General features: G+C 44.8%; 1 protein-coding gene across 18 annotated transcripts in view; it reads left to right on the forward strand.

Annotated features, from left to right (window-relative positions):
• The window catches only part of EPB41L3 (erythrocyte membrane protein band 4.1 like 3), a 146,985-nt gene that overhangs the window by 97,942 nt on the left and 32,314 nt on the right, over positions 1-16,729 (forward strand). For all 18 annotated transcript variants that reach the window (XM_084780501.1, XM_084780487.1, XM_084780497.1 and 15 more), the window contains exons 4-9: positions 2,228-2,332; positions 3,252-3,294; positions 6,467-6,542; positions 8,234-8,452; positions 9,056-9,143; positions 12,990-13,142. In XM_084780501.1, coding sequence (XP_084636627.1) covers positions 2,228-2,332; positions 3,252-3,294; positions 6,467-6,542; positions 8,234-8,452; positions 9,056-9,143; positions 12,990-13,142 — 684 coding nt within the window. The remainder of the gene's footprint in view (positions 1-2,227; positions 2,333-3,251; positions 3,295-6,466; positions 6,543-8,233; positions 8,453-9,055; positions 9,144-12,989; positions 13,143-16,729) is intronic.

The raw sequence follows: 16,729 nt of genomic DNA on the forward strand, positions 1-16,729 counted from the left end.
GTTTATTTCTTTTCAGAAATGTGAAAAGATTCGGTTTGGTTTTTTTTTGTTTTTGGAGACAGAGTTTCTATGGTGTCTCCTTGGCTGTCCTGGACTCACTTTGTAGACCAGGCTGGCCTTGAACTCAGATAGATCCACGTGCCTCTGCCTCCCAAATGCTGGGATTACAGGCACATTTTGAGTGCCGTTATACAAGACCAAAAGTTATGACGAAATTACAGAAATAAACTAACAAATACAACCTAGAGGAGGATAGTCTATAGATGCTGAGTCAGGGTAGAGGAAAATAACCTATAGATGCTGAGTCAGGAGAGAGGAGAGTAGCCTATAGATGCTGAGTCAGGACAGAGGAGAGTAGCCTATAGATGCTGAGTCAGGACAGAGGAGAGTAGCCTATAGATGCTGAGTCAGGACAGAGGAGAGTAGCCTATAGATGCTGAGTCAGGACAGAGGAGAGTAGCCTATAGATACTGAGTCAGGACAGAGGAGAGTAGCCTATAGATGCTGAGTCAGGGTAGAGGAGAGTAGCCTATAGATGCTGAGTCAGGACAGAGGAGAGCAGCCTATAGATGCTGAGTCAGGAGAGAGGAGGGTAGCCTATAGATGCTGAGTCAGGATAGAAATAGAACTTGAAGTGATAAGACACGGGGCTGGTTTTTCCCAGGCTCAGAGTTGAGTGCCGACATTCTGAACATGGCTTTGAAAGTGCTGTGTCCTCCCTTCCTAGGTCTGTCGTTTCATTTTTCACAGAGTACCTGACACCGAGCATTGCATGCGTCCTCCAGCCACTTCTACTAAAGAATCTTCCCCAGTCACCCGTCCTTCCTTGGTGACATTATTGACATTTTCATTTGTTTTGTATATTCATTTGTAGAGGTAGTTTTTACGGGGTGAGGATCATTTTATGTGCATGTGGCACGTGTGTGCACACACACAAGTGTGCATGTATGTGTGTGTTCATGTGTGGAAGGGCACATGCATGACTCTGGTTTCAAGGCCAGAAGTCAATCTCAGCCATCTTTGCCACTTTGCCCCTTTTCTTCTGCTACAGGGAATATTAGTTATTTGTCTTACTGTGAGACAAAGACAACTTAAAAGGAAGGAGAGGTTCCTTTTGGCTCAGGGCTTGGGGGTTAGGGTTATCGTGGCGGAAAAATGACCATGACGGCATGTCTTTGTTGTGGGATACATCTCTGAAAGGCGGCAAGTTAATCACTGGGGAACTATCTGTCAGCTGAGGTGTTGTGATGACTTCCCGTCAGTTTTCATCTAGTGCTTCAAAGGCCTCTCATCGCCTCCTTGGGGTCTGCAGTGCATTCCTACCGCCAACCATGCTGGTTACATTGTGTCCAAGCTTAGAAAGCGGAGTGATGGGTACCCATGCCAGACTCACTGTGTCCCTCTGGGGTGGCCTTTCTCAAGGGGAAGGTCTGCCTCTGTCACTTCCGTTGTTGATTACTGAACCTGCTGAGAGCCGAGTTCTGGCAGGATTCTGGCAGTGTAATTTCTATGGCCCATCACAGGGTTTTCTTTTGTAAATGCTTGTCTGTCCGCACCTGCCCAAAAGATGAAGGTCAGGCAGCCCTTGGCTGCCTTAAGGCTACCGAAGAGACAGATTGGGCATTGTCTTGCTGCTGATTGGGTATAAGAAAGAGCAGCTGGCCAATAGCTGAGGGAGGAAGTGCAGGGGTGGGACTTACAGACAGCTGCAGGAAGGACACAAGCAGAGGCTGGAAGGGAACAGAAGGGAGACTGGATGGGGCAGGGGGGTAAGGAGCTAGCCACGTGCCAGGGACGCAGTGCACAGAAGTCAGGTTAAGTTCGAAGCCAGCTGACCAAGGCCTAAAGCTTGAAATGACATACAAGTTTCGAGTCTTACTTATTTAAACAGCAAGCGGGTCAGCAAAAAGCCCCTCAAGAGTTTGTTTCTTTTTATTTAAAGTTTAGCCCCCAGCCCATGTGAAGGTGCTACCCACAGTTCATCCTGGTCTCCCTTTCTCAATTTCTCACCAAACCAGACTCGCTGGGTAGAGCACAGGCGGGGAGGAGGGAAGGGGGGGCAATCACCTTGTCTCCATCTGGCCCTGAACTGAGGTTACAGGCACGGGCACGGGGCCCATCACTCACTGACCAGCTTGAGCGCCTCTGTATTCGACAGGTTGCCCTGTTTTAGTCTCGGGGGAGATTTTCTGAGTGTTGACTTGTTTTCCTGTTCCGTGTTGTACAGAAGCGCTCCCGAGGACAAGTGCTGTTTGACAAAGTGTGCGAGCATCTGAACCTGCTAGAGAAAGATTACTTTGGCCTCACGTACCGGGACGCTGAGAATCAGAAGGTGAGAGGTCAAAGAAATGTGAACCGTTGTGGCTGGGCTCCGTATCACTGTACAGAAGTGGCCTGAAGCTGGACAGACATGTTGCTTTCACTATGTGCACCCCGTACCCCGTGCTCACACATCTTTGGGTCCCTAAATGTGATTAACCTCCCTTTTTTTCTCATGAAAAAAAAAGCCTTGACAACTTCCTGTATCCTTGAATATTTTTGAAATGGTAGGCCAGCCCCAGTTTTCATCCTTGAGATTTAGTGGTGGGAAAGCATTTGATAGGGGAATTTCCCCCCATAATACAGTTCAACCAATTACTTGAGCCCATGAGAAACAACCAGTTAGATTCTTAGGTGGAAGACATATTCCTACTCCCAAGTTCTGTGAGGAGATCAAGACTGTGACACAAGCAATTAGACTGTGAGGATGACATTTGCTGATTGATGTTTGTCCAGGGTGTTAGTAGGTGTTCAGTGTTCAGGGCAATACCTTCAGACGCTCGTGCCTGACTGATGGCGTCCACTCAGAAATTCACCCCACAGCTAAGCAAGAGGCAAAGAAGAGAATTGTTCCCGTCGTAGGGATGCTAAAAGCAAGGCCGGGAAACTCCGCTCGCCTGAATCGCTTGTTTTTTTATTGCACACAAGTCACGAATACTCCCACTGAGTGACAGACAGTGTCTGACTTCATTATTGAACACCTGGCTCTTCCCCGGGGAAGGACTTTATCGGGCATTAACTGTGAATGTATTTGTCTCCTTATCAAGTATGTGTGCCCTCACAAGGCCACTGGATGTGTGGGTAGAGCCACAGAGAGAAGGCCTTCTCCACGACGGTTCCCCCTAGGTGCACTTGGGGCTCGCCTGTGTCTGATCATCAAATTATATTTCCTTCTTCTTTGATTCAAATTCATATTGTCATTTCTTTTCCAGAACTGGTTGGACCCTGCTAAGGAAATTAAAAAACAGATACGAAGTAAGTTCCTTTGGGCTCCTCTCTGTGGCGTGGTGATGGTGTTTAGAGAGGGGGTTGTGTGGGCTGCGACCCACACTCAAGTGGTTCAAAGACAGATGGCAAGCTGAAATGTGATCTGACACATGGGTCTGGCTCCAGTGGGATGTGTTTTTGTCATCAAAACTCAGAAATTAAAATGGCTTTGACAGGTGACCTGTTCCTTTGCCTGTACACAGATCTAAAGTGCAGTTTAATCAAGTCTTGCTGCACTTACCGCGTAATCATTTAAAGTTCCAATCTTAATTATTAATGTTAAATCTGTCGCTAATGGACAAAAGCCACACCAAGGAACCATTTGGCGATTTTTGAAAGGGGATGGCAAGCCAGCTGTCTGCTGTTGGTAGCCTTTCCTCTCCCTAAAGGCAAGTGATGCTTTGAGGAGGCTGAGGCAGGAGGATTACAAATTCAATGCCTAGCCGAGACTAGTAAGACTCCATCTCAAAGGGGCAGGAAGTCATCAACCACAAAGCATGTCTATTCCCTAACTGACAAGACCACCCCACAAGCACACCACAGAACCAGAACATAAGCAGCTGATAATATTAAGCAAGTTGCTAAAGCTAGTGACTAGATGCAAATGAGACATTGCTTCCCACTCATCCTCGTTAATGACAATTTTCATACATTTTTAAAAATAATCTTTACTGGCGAGTGCAAATGTAGAATGAGATCTTTGAGCGAATGGGGCTCAAGCTGATGAATGCTTCAGGCACAAATTCTGAGGCTGGGGAGTTTGTTCTTAGAAGGACCGTCCAGTTGATGTGTTTTATACATCCATGCCTGGCCATAAGATCTCACAATCTACTCGATAATGAGAACAGCATATTATATAATAAGGTAATTTGTGATGCACAATAAGAATGTGATATGTAGTAATTTATGATGTACGATGACTGTAGAATTTTAAGATTTGTCTGGCACTGAAGATTAAGAAGCTTTCCCTATGGCAGTTTTTGTTTATATCGAAAGTGCAGTGTGTCCACACATATTTACATTAGCGTGGTGTTGCTGTTTCACTTCCTGCTTTCTGCCAGGCCATCCTTTGGCCTCTCTTTTGCATGACCCCTCCTCTGAGACCATGTGCTGTCAGCTCCTTTCTCCCAGTCCCTCTCTTTCCCCCACTCCATCGCCCCCCCCCTCCCCCCAACCTCTCCTTCCTCCTCTCTCCCCGCTCTTTAATTTCATTTTCTCATTAATTTCTAGTTTAATGTCTCATTTCACTGGCTTTTTGTTTTGGGCCTTGATTGACATGAAGATTGTATTATTGTCTCCTTAAACTTTCCCACTTGTTTGCAAATGTACTAAAAAGACTTTGTAGTTCCTTTGTAATAGGGATCTTCACAGGGACAACACACACACACACCACATACACATACACACACATACACACACACCACACACACAGCACACACACGCATACACATACACACACATACACACACACAACACACACACATACACACACACAACACACACACACACATACACACACACAACACACACACGCATACACATACATACACATACACACACACAACACACACACAGCACACACACGCATACACATACACACACATACACACACACAACACACACACATACACATACACACACACAACACACACATGCATACACATACACACACACACACACACATACACATACACACACACACACACACACACACACACACCTCCCATATTAGGACACACAAGGATACTTACTAAAACCAAAGGTTTAGCACAATATTCCAAGGCTTAGGCTCACTATCGTTTGCAAATCGATTTGTAGAGTGAGGGTTTTGTATTGAAATGTGTTGCTTATACTTTCAACTGAACAGACCACTTTGAGTGGTCACAGAGGACTTGTCAATGTCATCAAGGCTGGCTTGAAGTCAGCGACAGTTATGACAGAGTTGCGATCCCATGAGTAACCGTCAGTTTGAGTCCCATGTGTCTGCTATAAAGCCAGCCCCTGTTACCAGCTCACTATTGCCAGACACTGAGAGGGGTCTGTTTTAGTAAGAACTGAGCAGGAATCCATAGCAACACGAAACAAGATAAGACAAAACAGTTCTAGGATAACAAAAAGATACTTTTTGAAACTGTAGAAAAATGATCACTAAAAGCATCTAAGTGACAGATCGTTACAGCTTACGATTCCTAAAGCCCGTGTTTCCTTCATATCTTGAATGGCTTGAAAATGGCGTTAAGTATCCAATAATAGTGAGCTAGATGTCAGTGCTTTGGCGTGTAAACCCTGAAGCATGCCAGAGACAGTTGTTCCGAGAATAAACAAGAAGGTGTAAGTCAGGCTATGACGTTGATGATGGAAATGTAGAAACGGACGAGGCTGAGCGTTGCTGCCTCTGCAAGAGAAGGGAGCTCAGACACGTGGGTGGCAAGTGGTCCTCCTCTGTCCAGGGAGTCTGTGAGTGGCTTGTGGGGTGTGTGGAGTTCCTGAAAGTCATTTCCCAGGCGTAGGAAGTGGAGGGGGACAGTGTGGCTGGGCAAGCAATTGCCGAGCAGCAGGGTCATGTGGCAGGGACAGGAGTGAACCTTCGAGGGGGCGGGGGTGGGGAAGGGGCTGCCCAGATGCATCTAGAGGCTGACTGACAGAAACAGATACAGGGTCATGGAGAAGGAATGCCCAGAATTTGATAGGTCATTGTATCTTCAAGCTAAAATAAATGAAGAGGGTAAACAAAGAAGATTATGTCTAAATAATAATAATAATAATAATAATAATAATAATAATAATCAGAAAAGAAGAATCGAGTGTATGCATGTCTGAGCTTGGCACGCGAACTATCAAGAAATTCATAGCAGTCAATGTGGCACATTCCAGCTGTCTGCTGCAGGCTTAGCCCTGTCGTTTGCTTCCATCCCTCGTTGGCAGAAGCTTGTCTTTGATCATGAGAAAAGGGAGATTTGGTCAATTTCCTTGCTTTCTAAAAGTGTCAGTGAATGACACTTGACTGTGGAGGAGATTTGAAATTGAATTGTCTGTAGAGTTCAGCTAACAGGGATCAAAAGATGCTGGTGCTGACGCCTGGAGGCTCTGGCGCTTGGGCTTTAGGTCGAGATTGAGGAGCTTCCGAAGGATTTGTCCTGATTCCTGTCCTTCCCTACAGGTGGCGCTTGGCATTTCTCATTTAATGTGAAATTTTACCCACCAGACCCTGCCCAGCTATCGGAAGATATCACCAGGTATTTGGAAACTGGCTGTGGGCACTTGGGAGAGCCCTGCGTCTCTTGAGTGCTCTGGGGCAAGCAGCTGGTAGGGTAGCCCGGCAGTCATTGCTTGTCAAAGGGCAAACAAAAGGCAACTGAAGGAGCAAACGCATGGAATGCCGAGAGTTCCCAGGCCCTAACTGCTCACAGTTGAATATCAGTGATGGGCTGGATGTCCCTCTGTCTGGCCCTCCTGGGAAGACATGCAGAATTGAGATGCAGATACACACACACACACACACACACACACACACACACACACACACACACACACCTTTTTGGAAGGCTATACAGAGAAAATAAATCACTTCAAACAGTGCCCCCCCCACTTGTTGTATCAAAATATAATTTTACCCAAATCTTTGAAAAGAGTAATAATTAGTTCTAGGGGATTATTTTACATAATCAAAAAACTGGAGAAAACTTATACTTTGTCTGTATAAAGATAGTTCTGTTCAGGGTTCAGTAGTTAGTTGTGACTAGTTTGTGGTTATAGATCCTGAATGTGCTTTGCCCTAAATATTCATGCACAGTTCCCATCTCCTGTGGGCTGTGTAAGAATTCTAATATCTGAGTTACATAGACTTCGCATCTATCTGTGGCTGAACTTACTTCAGGCTGCACAGTTCCCTCTCACACGGAGGGTATATGACCACAACCATTAAAGCTCAGGGGTGTCAGCACATACCCTCGAGAGCTTATCTGTCAATATTTTTCTTTTATGTTATATCTATGAGTCTCAAACTAACAGAACACAGATTGCAAACAAATAAACAAACACAATTGTTATGCCAGGTGTGGTGGTGGATGAGTTTAAGCCCTGCACTGGGGAGGCAGAGGCAGACGGATCTCTGTGAGTTCTGAAGCCAGCAACCAGGGCTGCTACACAGAGAAACCCTGTCTCCAAGAACAAAAACAGACAAGTAAACAAACAAACAGAAGATAGATCCACTGCCAATGTACTTAGTTTATGACATCACAGAAGAACTATATAAAATGTTTATATATTTCTCCCATTTAACATTATTCACCTATTATGACAAAATTCTCAGATTTCAAGATAGGAGATTTTTATAGAATTTCTATCAGCTAGGTTCCACAAGATATCATACTAAAAAGAGATAAAAGTGTGGAAATCATGTGTTGTGTAGAGATGCAGCCACTGAGGACAGAGTCCTGAAAGCACAGCAATTGGGTTATTGAGGTCGGCTTGGCTATATGGAAAGACCTGCCATCTCAATTTCAGAATGAGCACCCCTGACGTCTGCGTGGGCTATGATGGTGTTGTATGAGAGCATCCTTTTCTGTTACACTTCACCACAACTGATTTCCATAATTCTAGGAAAATACAAATGTCTTCCGCTCAGTGCTTGATTGATAAAGCCTTGTTTCATTAGGGGAAAAAAAAATCCTTCTTCTAGGTTCCATAAATAATATTTGTAGCCTTATGTAGACTGATTATAGTTGAAATCATTTAACAGTATGCAAGTTAACCTCTTTAAGGACATCAGTTGTTTATGAATACTAACTGTTCTCCTTTTTCAATTTCCCAGTAATCTCAAAGATGGCTATAGTGTTTTTGGAGCATGCCCGCGCTGCGCTGTCCTTCCCGACCCCGCTTAGCGCGTCCTAACACAGGCTTTCCTTCTTCTTCCGGCCCCTGGAAGGTACTACCTCTGCTTGCAGCTGCGAGATGACATCGTGTCGGGAAGGCTGCCCTGCTCCTTCGTGACCCTTGCCCTGCTGGGCTCCTACACGGTGCAGTCCGAGCTGGGAGACTACGATCCGGAGGAGTGTGGGAGCGACTACATCAGCGAGTTCCGCTTTGCTCCAAACCACACGAAGGAACTGGAGGATAAAGTGGTGGAGCTGCACAAGAGCCACAGGTTGGTGCGGTTGGAGAGCGGTGGGTCCCCAGCCGGGTTCTGGTTCCAGGGGCCTGAGGGCGGGGTGGAGGCTGCGCATGCGTAAAATGGTGGCGTGGGTCAATGGGTCAGCTCCCTCTTGGAATATCCAGGCATTCCTGTGTATGTCTCAAGGTCGTTTTTTCCTTGTGTGTGCTAAGGGCCTGCTACCCACAATGCTTGGGAGCAGACAGGGTTCAGATTTCGGGTGTTTCAGACTATAGCACAGTTATATAACATAGTGCCGTATCTTTGGGGTGAGATGAGAGACAAACAGGACATTTCATTTATGTTTGAGAAATGAACACCTCAAGCATCATATGAATGCTTTAAAACATTCAGATTTTTAGAAAATCTCAGCTTTGGAATTGTAAGTTAGGAATGTCCAAACCTGTATCTGTTGGTTTCCACAGCGGAGGCTTTCTTACAAGATTAGGAGGGCGCAAAGTGGGAGATTTTTGAGCCCTACCTACCAGGGAAAGAGGAAGCAGCAGAGTGGTGTGACAGAGCAAAGGTGGCTAATTGCTTTTTGTCTTCAATCCTAATTGATTGGACAAGTTGTAACACTTGCTTTTTCCTAATCAGAGGAATGACACCAGCTGAAGCAGAGATGCATTTCTTGGAAAATGCCAAAAAGCTGTCCATGTACGGGGTAGATTTACACCATGCCAAGGTACGCCTCCTCAGACCCTCGCCTGTCCTGTCCACAAGCTGGAATCTGTGCTTCGTTTACTGTAAATGAACACACCTGTGCCTCAAACCTATGTGCCTCTGAAACCCTGCTCCGCATTAAAAAAAGATAGTGCTCAACTTTGGGAGGTACACGTCATGGCTCAGACTTACCTCACTGCAGTGGCTAAACCCGTGGAAACCGGCAGAGGTGGAGTCTCTGCTCCCTGGTGATTCCACAGCAAACGTCACCTTGACCTTGCAACCCTTTTCACGCCGCCTTCCCTGCCATGAGTGTATCTCCCACTCAGCACTGACATGTGCGCTGTGTACCCCCACCACCATCTCTGCCCTTTCCTCAAACATACCCTCTTTGTCTGGACAGTCCTGCCTCTGTCTGTCTGTCTGTCTAACTTGGCCACTTGTCCAAAGCCAAGTGTTCCATTTGTCATGTGTCATATACTGCTCTTGCCCCTGTTTTGAAATCCCACCAAGCAGTCGGTGAGTTTGTGTTAAATCTAACGAATCCTGTCTCTGAAGTTTAATTAATCTGGCACCTATCGCCAGTGCTTTGAAATAATATTCCTTTAAAAGTACAGCGGCTAAGACATTCAGGGCCAGGGCTGCCGAACGCAGTGTTTGAGGTGCATCTGGGAAGGAGGAAGTGGAAACTAAGCTGCAGGAGGGTTTTAGGAGATTGAACAGTTCTGACCCGATGATGCTTTTTCTAGAATTGTCCTTCTTACCATTGATAGGATGAGTACATGACTACAAATCTACTATTCAGGCAGCTGTGAGCAAATGTACTGTTAGATGACTGGGATGCGAGCAAGAAAGCTCCTACCAACAGAGTAGGTGAAATATCTGCTGGGACTCCAGAGATGGAATCTTGTAGTTCAGCCTTTTCAGAGCGTCAGTCCTTAAAAGATGATGGCTGCACCTGACAAGATACTATCAGTCCTGCATAGGAACGAGGACCTGACCTCTGGTGGACCTCCCCTATTTCACAGGCTGGGACTCAAAAGAGTGTGATTGCAGGCTGCCAAGGAAGCGAGTCTTTTTCAGCTCCAATCTGAAGCCTAGAGATAAAGAGATTCCAGATGGCTAAGTTCGAGCAAACATCGCAACAACCAACTGTGACCAACAAAGAGAAGGAAGCCTCTGCCCTTTAAGTCCTGTTGATAATTGGGGAGGCTCTTGGGTTGGCTTCTGGGGGAGCAAGGCAAATCCAGTGAGATTGCACAGGAAAATAGTAGATATCTGGATTTGATTGGTGATGTCTATTTTGTTTGATTGGTAGTGCCTTTGGATCACCATGAACATCACCAAGGATAAGCACTTCTCAGGCACATCTATTAGCAAGGCTGGGGCTTCACCAGGCATATGCCAGTATGTTAAAGCCCAGCTCCTTGACACTGGTTGTGACGACTGCAGCAGGTTCCTTTTTCACTCTTTGGGGGTTTTTTTTTTCCTGTTAAGCCAGGTATACATTGGCTAAAATGATTTCAAAATAAAACTAAGGACATATGGTGAAATTTTATTTAAAATCCCCTTCATGTTTTCTCCACTTGGCTAACAGGTGAAAAAAGTGAACATGGCGAGATAATCTGAGTGTGGAGCGATGTTTGCATTACATCATGCACTGTGACTCATTCACTATCTAGAAATAAAGATGAATGTACCATCCAGGGGCATCTCACCCAGGATGTATCATTGCTACCACTTAACATAGCTGTAGCTACTGAACTTACACAGATGGATGCTTTTTACTTCATAATGTGATTTGAAATTACGCCAATTAAAAAGAATGAATTACGGAAAGAGAATGCGGCCTGTTGCAGGATTTTTATCTGAATATTAAGTATAACAAATGATTCAGTTGTAGACTTCATTTTCTCATGAGGCCATGCTCCGTCATTTCAGGAAGGAAATTGCCTGAATTAGATTAGTGCTAATTTCCGGTCATCAACGGGATGCTTCTCTTATGTGGATGGCATTGAGTTTAAAATTCATTTAAACATTCTGGATTGCCATCTCGGACTCCACGAGAAATACCCGTACATAATAATGGTCTTGTGTTTGGGAAACCTATCCTAAGTAATTTGTTTTCTCTTAGGAAATCTACCTCTGCTTGTTTGTCACTTAATATCCATCTTACTAGGTTTTGTCAGTTATTTCTTTGAGGTAAGATTATGAAGTAACCATGCGTGCGTGCGTGTGGCGTGCGTGCGTATGTGTGTGTATGTGTGTGTATCTGTGTTCTTATCAGGTGTCCTATTTGAAATCCTGAAGGAATGGTTCCATACTGACTGTGAGTGGGGAGGAGGACTGGGTATGGTGATATATTCCTGTCACCTGAGCACTGCAGTGTCACAGGCAGGAAGACTGAGAATTCGAAGCCAGCGGAGCTACATAGCATGACCTCAGAAAACTAAGGTCTGAGTCTGTAGTTCCGTGGTAGAGCAAAGCTCCAGGTTAAATCCTCGATGCTGCAAGGGAACATAAGTGAGTGAGTGGATGAGAGTGGCAGCAGATCTCTCTGCCCTCATCAGGACAGGCTGACACACCCCAGTGTCTCTGCAGCGCCAGTGCAGTAGGCATGTCCTCGTGGAGAAATGCCCCCAAGAAGGACAATGGAAACTTTATGATGAAAGATCCTTGAGATCAGCTCAACCTGTAGCCAGTGTCAGAAAATTTGATACAGACATATCTTTTGCTGCTGTGCAGTTAATTAGCCGGAGATTTTCATATTTTTGTTTTTCATTCATCTTTGCTTTCAACAAACAGGTTGGCTTTGATACATGCTGGGCAGGCCTTGTGCTGCCCAGTTACAGAGGCAAAGCAGAGTGTGTGCGGTTCTAGCCCTCTACGTCTCCAGGGGAACGGAGAGAGGGGGAGATTTGGTCTCCACACCACTGGCTAGCAGGTGTGCGGGTGATAAAGGCAACTGAGGAGCACTTTATGGAATAAGTTGATTGTCCAATGGAGTAGTGTGTTTCCAAGAAAAAAATATTTGACTTTAAATTCTATCATATGTTTTCAAAATTTACTATTTCCAAGTGAAAGGTTTTTCATTCTGAAATCATCCTTCTCTTTTGCTCGTGGTGCAGGACATAGGAAGTAACTTCCCACCACACAGGAGAACAAGGTTCCCGTGTTTGGTTCCCTCTGCACTTCCCTAGTGCTGCTACAAGGTGACTCTGGGCTGGCAGGCCCATGCCAACTGCCAGACAAAGGCCTTTGTGTCACTTCCTGGGCAGGACCTGCTGGTGAAGCTTCCAGAGCCATGTGGCACTGCACCTCACATCCTTCCTGATATTATCCTGTTTTATTCCTCATAAACCACCAGAGTCCACTTTACAGATTTCAGTGGATGAAACATTCGAAGGGGACAGATGTCACAATGATGCCTCTTAAAGCAGGCTGCTGGGCAACTCCATGTCTCAGAATTTCATAGTGAAGACCGTGTGTATGCACGTGCGTGTATGTGTGTGTGCGTGTGAGTGTGTACATGTGCATGCATGAATGTGTATGTGTGTGAGTGTGTGTGCATGTGCATGAATGAATGTGTACGTGTGCGCGCGTGCATGTGTGTGTGTGTGTACATTCTCTGCATGCAGTATTAGTGCTATCAGTCTCATATACTTGGGTAAGTTGATTTAACTTCACCAGCCCTCCACAGTGAAAAATGTCATCATTAAAATGCTATTATGTGGTAGTGGTGTTTTTAAAACTGCCGCAGTATTTTTCATATTTAAATTAGTCAATTATATCTTCTGTCATGGAGCCCTAAATCTTGTACCTGCAGAAAATGGAAATAAGTAAAATACTGCTCCATTATTTCTTTCAGGATTCAGAAGGAGTAGAAATTATGTTAGGAGTCTGTGCCAGTGGCCTATTGATATATCGTGACCGGCTTCGAATAAACAGATTTGCTTGGCCCAAGGTCCTTAAAATTTCTTATAAGCGGAACAACTTTTACATTAAAATCCGGCCAGGAGAGGTAAGTGCGTCCATATCTTCATAGGCTTTTGGAAGGAAACTCCCAAGTGCAAGCAGAAATGTAAACCATGTGTTGGTTTGCTCCAGGCATTGTGGGACATGGGGGTTGTGTCTAAATGCATCCGAGAATTTGCTGTCGGTTTCTCCAGTAAGTAACAGAATGATCACTTCTTTACTAGCTTATTCTAGGTTATTTTTTAACCAACTCTATACATTAACTGAAAGGACTTTCAAAATCATGTTTTAATGTGGAATCAAGACTCCTGATTAATTTTTCTATGTCTCAGCCTGTGGTGAATACTTCTTTTCCCTTGTGTCCTGTTGTAATTCCATTGCCCCATTTTGTTCTCCTGCGAATCTGGGTGCTCTCTCAAGTCAATAGCTTCAAGCTAGTGTGCTTTAAAGTATAAGAGACACTGGAATGGGGCCCTGAGAATGGTAATTATTTAACTTTTTATTAATCAGAGAAACTAATAAAGAGTAAGAGCTGTTAGTACTCTGTGATCGGACAGCTACACCGTGAGCTTACCTCTTCCTTGGTGATTTGTATATGGTGTGATGTAAGCACCTGCTGGTTTCTCCCCCTTGGGAGGTGACTTAATAAACACCTAAAATTTCTAGTAGGTGTGGTTAACATACTAAAGGCTGTAAACCTCCAAGATCCCTGCTCATCTTTGTCTCTGAACACTTTCTGGTATAATACTAGGATCCTCTCTCTTAAGATTGTATCTCTCTTGTGAAGTTTCTAAGTGGAAAAATTTATTTTTCAAAATTAAAGCATAAGGTTGGAGACATGGATGTCTGGATAAGTGCACTTGTTGGTTTTGCAGGTGATCCAGGTTCCATTCCCAGCACCCACACAGTGGCTCACAACCATCTGTAGCTCCATTCCCAGAGCATAAGATGCCCTCTTCTAGAGGGCTCCTCGGGCGCCAAGCATGCAAGTGGTGTCATACATACAGACAGACAAAATATTTATATGTGTAAATCGTTAGCAAGCTTAAAAATTATAGAGAAAGATTCAATTTTAACATAAGTTTAAAATCATAACCATCTAGAATGCCATAATATGTATTTCATATGACTATACCAGAAATTGTAGTGTTTTTAAAGATTATATGATAAACACTTAGCACACATACATTCATTTGACTATACCAGAAATTGTAGTGTTTTTAAAGATTATATGATAAACACTTAGCACACATACATTCATTTGAATTCAGTGACAACCTAAGTGGGCAGCTGTTTCCTGTCAGACAGTACGGTGAGCATTAGAAATGGACACATATTACCTGCTCTTTTTCTTCAGGCATTTTCAGTTTCTACTGAGCTGAGAAGCAGTGGGCACTTGAAGCTGTCATACCATGTTACACACGAGACAGTGTCCTGTAGATGTGCAGGGGGCAGTGTTGGGGGTCAGAAGGGAGAGTTGGTGACATGAACTGATGGACAGCCATGAGCCATGGGGGGGGGGTTTAAAAATCGCACCCAGGAGGAAGACTTTGTGCTTTTGTAAATTTCATAATGAAATCCAGCTGCGCAGTATGACAATGTGATAAGACCCAGAGGCCGTGAGAGAAGAATGGAGGAAGTGGTTCCTGAAAGAAAGGTTCTGGGCAGAACTGGCCCGCTTTGGAGCGTGATGGGGACGGGAAGAAAGGGAGAAGCTTCCGTCCAGAAGGATCAGAGGGTTCTGTTCCTATGAGTGACATTGAAGAGATGATTTTAAACATGAGGGAAAAATTGGGGAAATTTTTCAGAAAATAAGATGGAAATTCTTTAAACACAGACCTATTCTCTTCTTTTGGGTTTCTCTTAGTTGAAAATACTAACACTTTGCCAGTTTTTAATGTTAAAATGTAAGAACCAGAAAGGAGAAATAAGGTCAGAAATGTCATAAAATGAAAGTCATTTAAAAAAAATATCAAAATGACTCAATCACTTGGAAGATTTGCCCCGATGAAGGCAGACAATAAGTAGTCATCAGCTGTATGCAACTTATTAAAGGCCATAACATGGCATAAATTGCCCAAAGAAGAAGATGGGTTCAACAGAAGGCTCTAATAAAAAGTGAACCTCACTGTTCAAGAGAGGGGCAGGCTGACAGGCAACACAGGGTGAGGCAGACAGCATGGACATTAAGGGACTCAGCACCACAGGACACACATGAGTCCCTGCATAAAGGGATCCACTTGCAGTGTGTGGTCTACACAGAGGGCATGCAGAATGTGGATTAATGTGGGTTAGGAGCAGGTAAGAGTCCAGAGGCATCAGGAGCACCTGCCTGTGGCATGCCACTAAGGTGGGTGGTGAGCTTTTAGAGGCAGCAGAGTTGGCTCCTCTTAAGCATAAAAGCGAGGAATAAGAAAGGCCGTTGATTCTGGCAGAAGCAGGCGTAGAGCTGGCAGAGCTCCCCATATGCTCATGTTTGAGTTAAAAATCACTGGTGCCCCACAAGCTCTGCAGACACAAACCGGAGCGGGAAACCTGTCTGTTTCCGCTGCTAAGTGGCTTGAACTGGAGAGAGTGAGGGTTTCTCCGGAGGCATGACACCGGAGCTGAGTTAGAAAGAAGATGGCCACCACATCCAGCTGTGCTGGGACAGGAGGAAGAGCTTTTCAGTGCTCTGTAGCTCAGTCCGTAAACAGAGTCGGCATTGAGTCATACATTTCAAAATTTCAAAATGCCCGCTAGGGATGACCTTGACAATTCCCATCAGTAAATCCCACAGTGATTGAGGAGATGAGTATCACAGGAAATCCCTAGTCCCATCATCACATCGTGTGACCTTTGAAATTCTCAGTGTACTCCAGAAATATGTACACTTATTATATGACTATAAACATGGTGAACATCTTTAAAAAGAGAAGTGAGATTCCTCCTAGTGTCTTGTACCAAGGGTGAGCTGACTCTACCCTGGGCAGAGGCTTTTTTTTAGATGTTAGACACAGGGAAGAAGCCTTTAGTCAACAGCCACATTACTTACTCGGACCTTCAGACCGCAGCAGTTTTTCCGACTACCACACTACAGGAATGGCTGAAGCAAACAGGAAGCTGAAAGAAGGCAAATTCTTATGTATTTACCAATCCCCCCTAGTTAGCTGAGCAAACAAGAGGTCAGCAGTAGCGTATCTCCCATGCCGTGCCTACGTGATTTCTCTTGGCCTTGGTGCTTTGCCTCATAAATTACTTTTGCTGTAGATGTCAACACTCTGGTTACTCTGTGTTCCTATGTAAGGTGGTTGCCCTCTGCTGGCCTGATGCACAAGGCCTGCAGACATGATGCAGGAGAACAGATATTTATCTTGAGAGCCTAAATGACTGACAGGATCGCCTGAAGGTTCTCAACAAGTAGAAAAACAGGAAAATGTGCTCTGCCCGTCTGTCACGTACAATATAGAGACGTGTGAGCAGTCAGGACCGTGGCCCACAGCAGAGCGCACGGGGCCTCAGCAGCGCCACATAAATAGCAAGGCATCAGCTACGCAGAATGGATGTGTAGCTCCAAGTACGTGTTAGGAGAAAGTGTTGTTTCTTCGGGTGCTGGTTTCTGAGCATTTTAGCTCAGGTCCTCCTGTCACTAAC

This window comes from Acomys minous (assembly GCF_964271855.1).
Source record: "Acomys minous genome assembly, chromosome: 4".
Lineage (NCBI taxonomy): Eukaryota > Metazoa > Chordata > Mammalia > Rodentia > Muridae > Acomys > Acomys minous.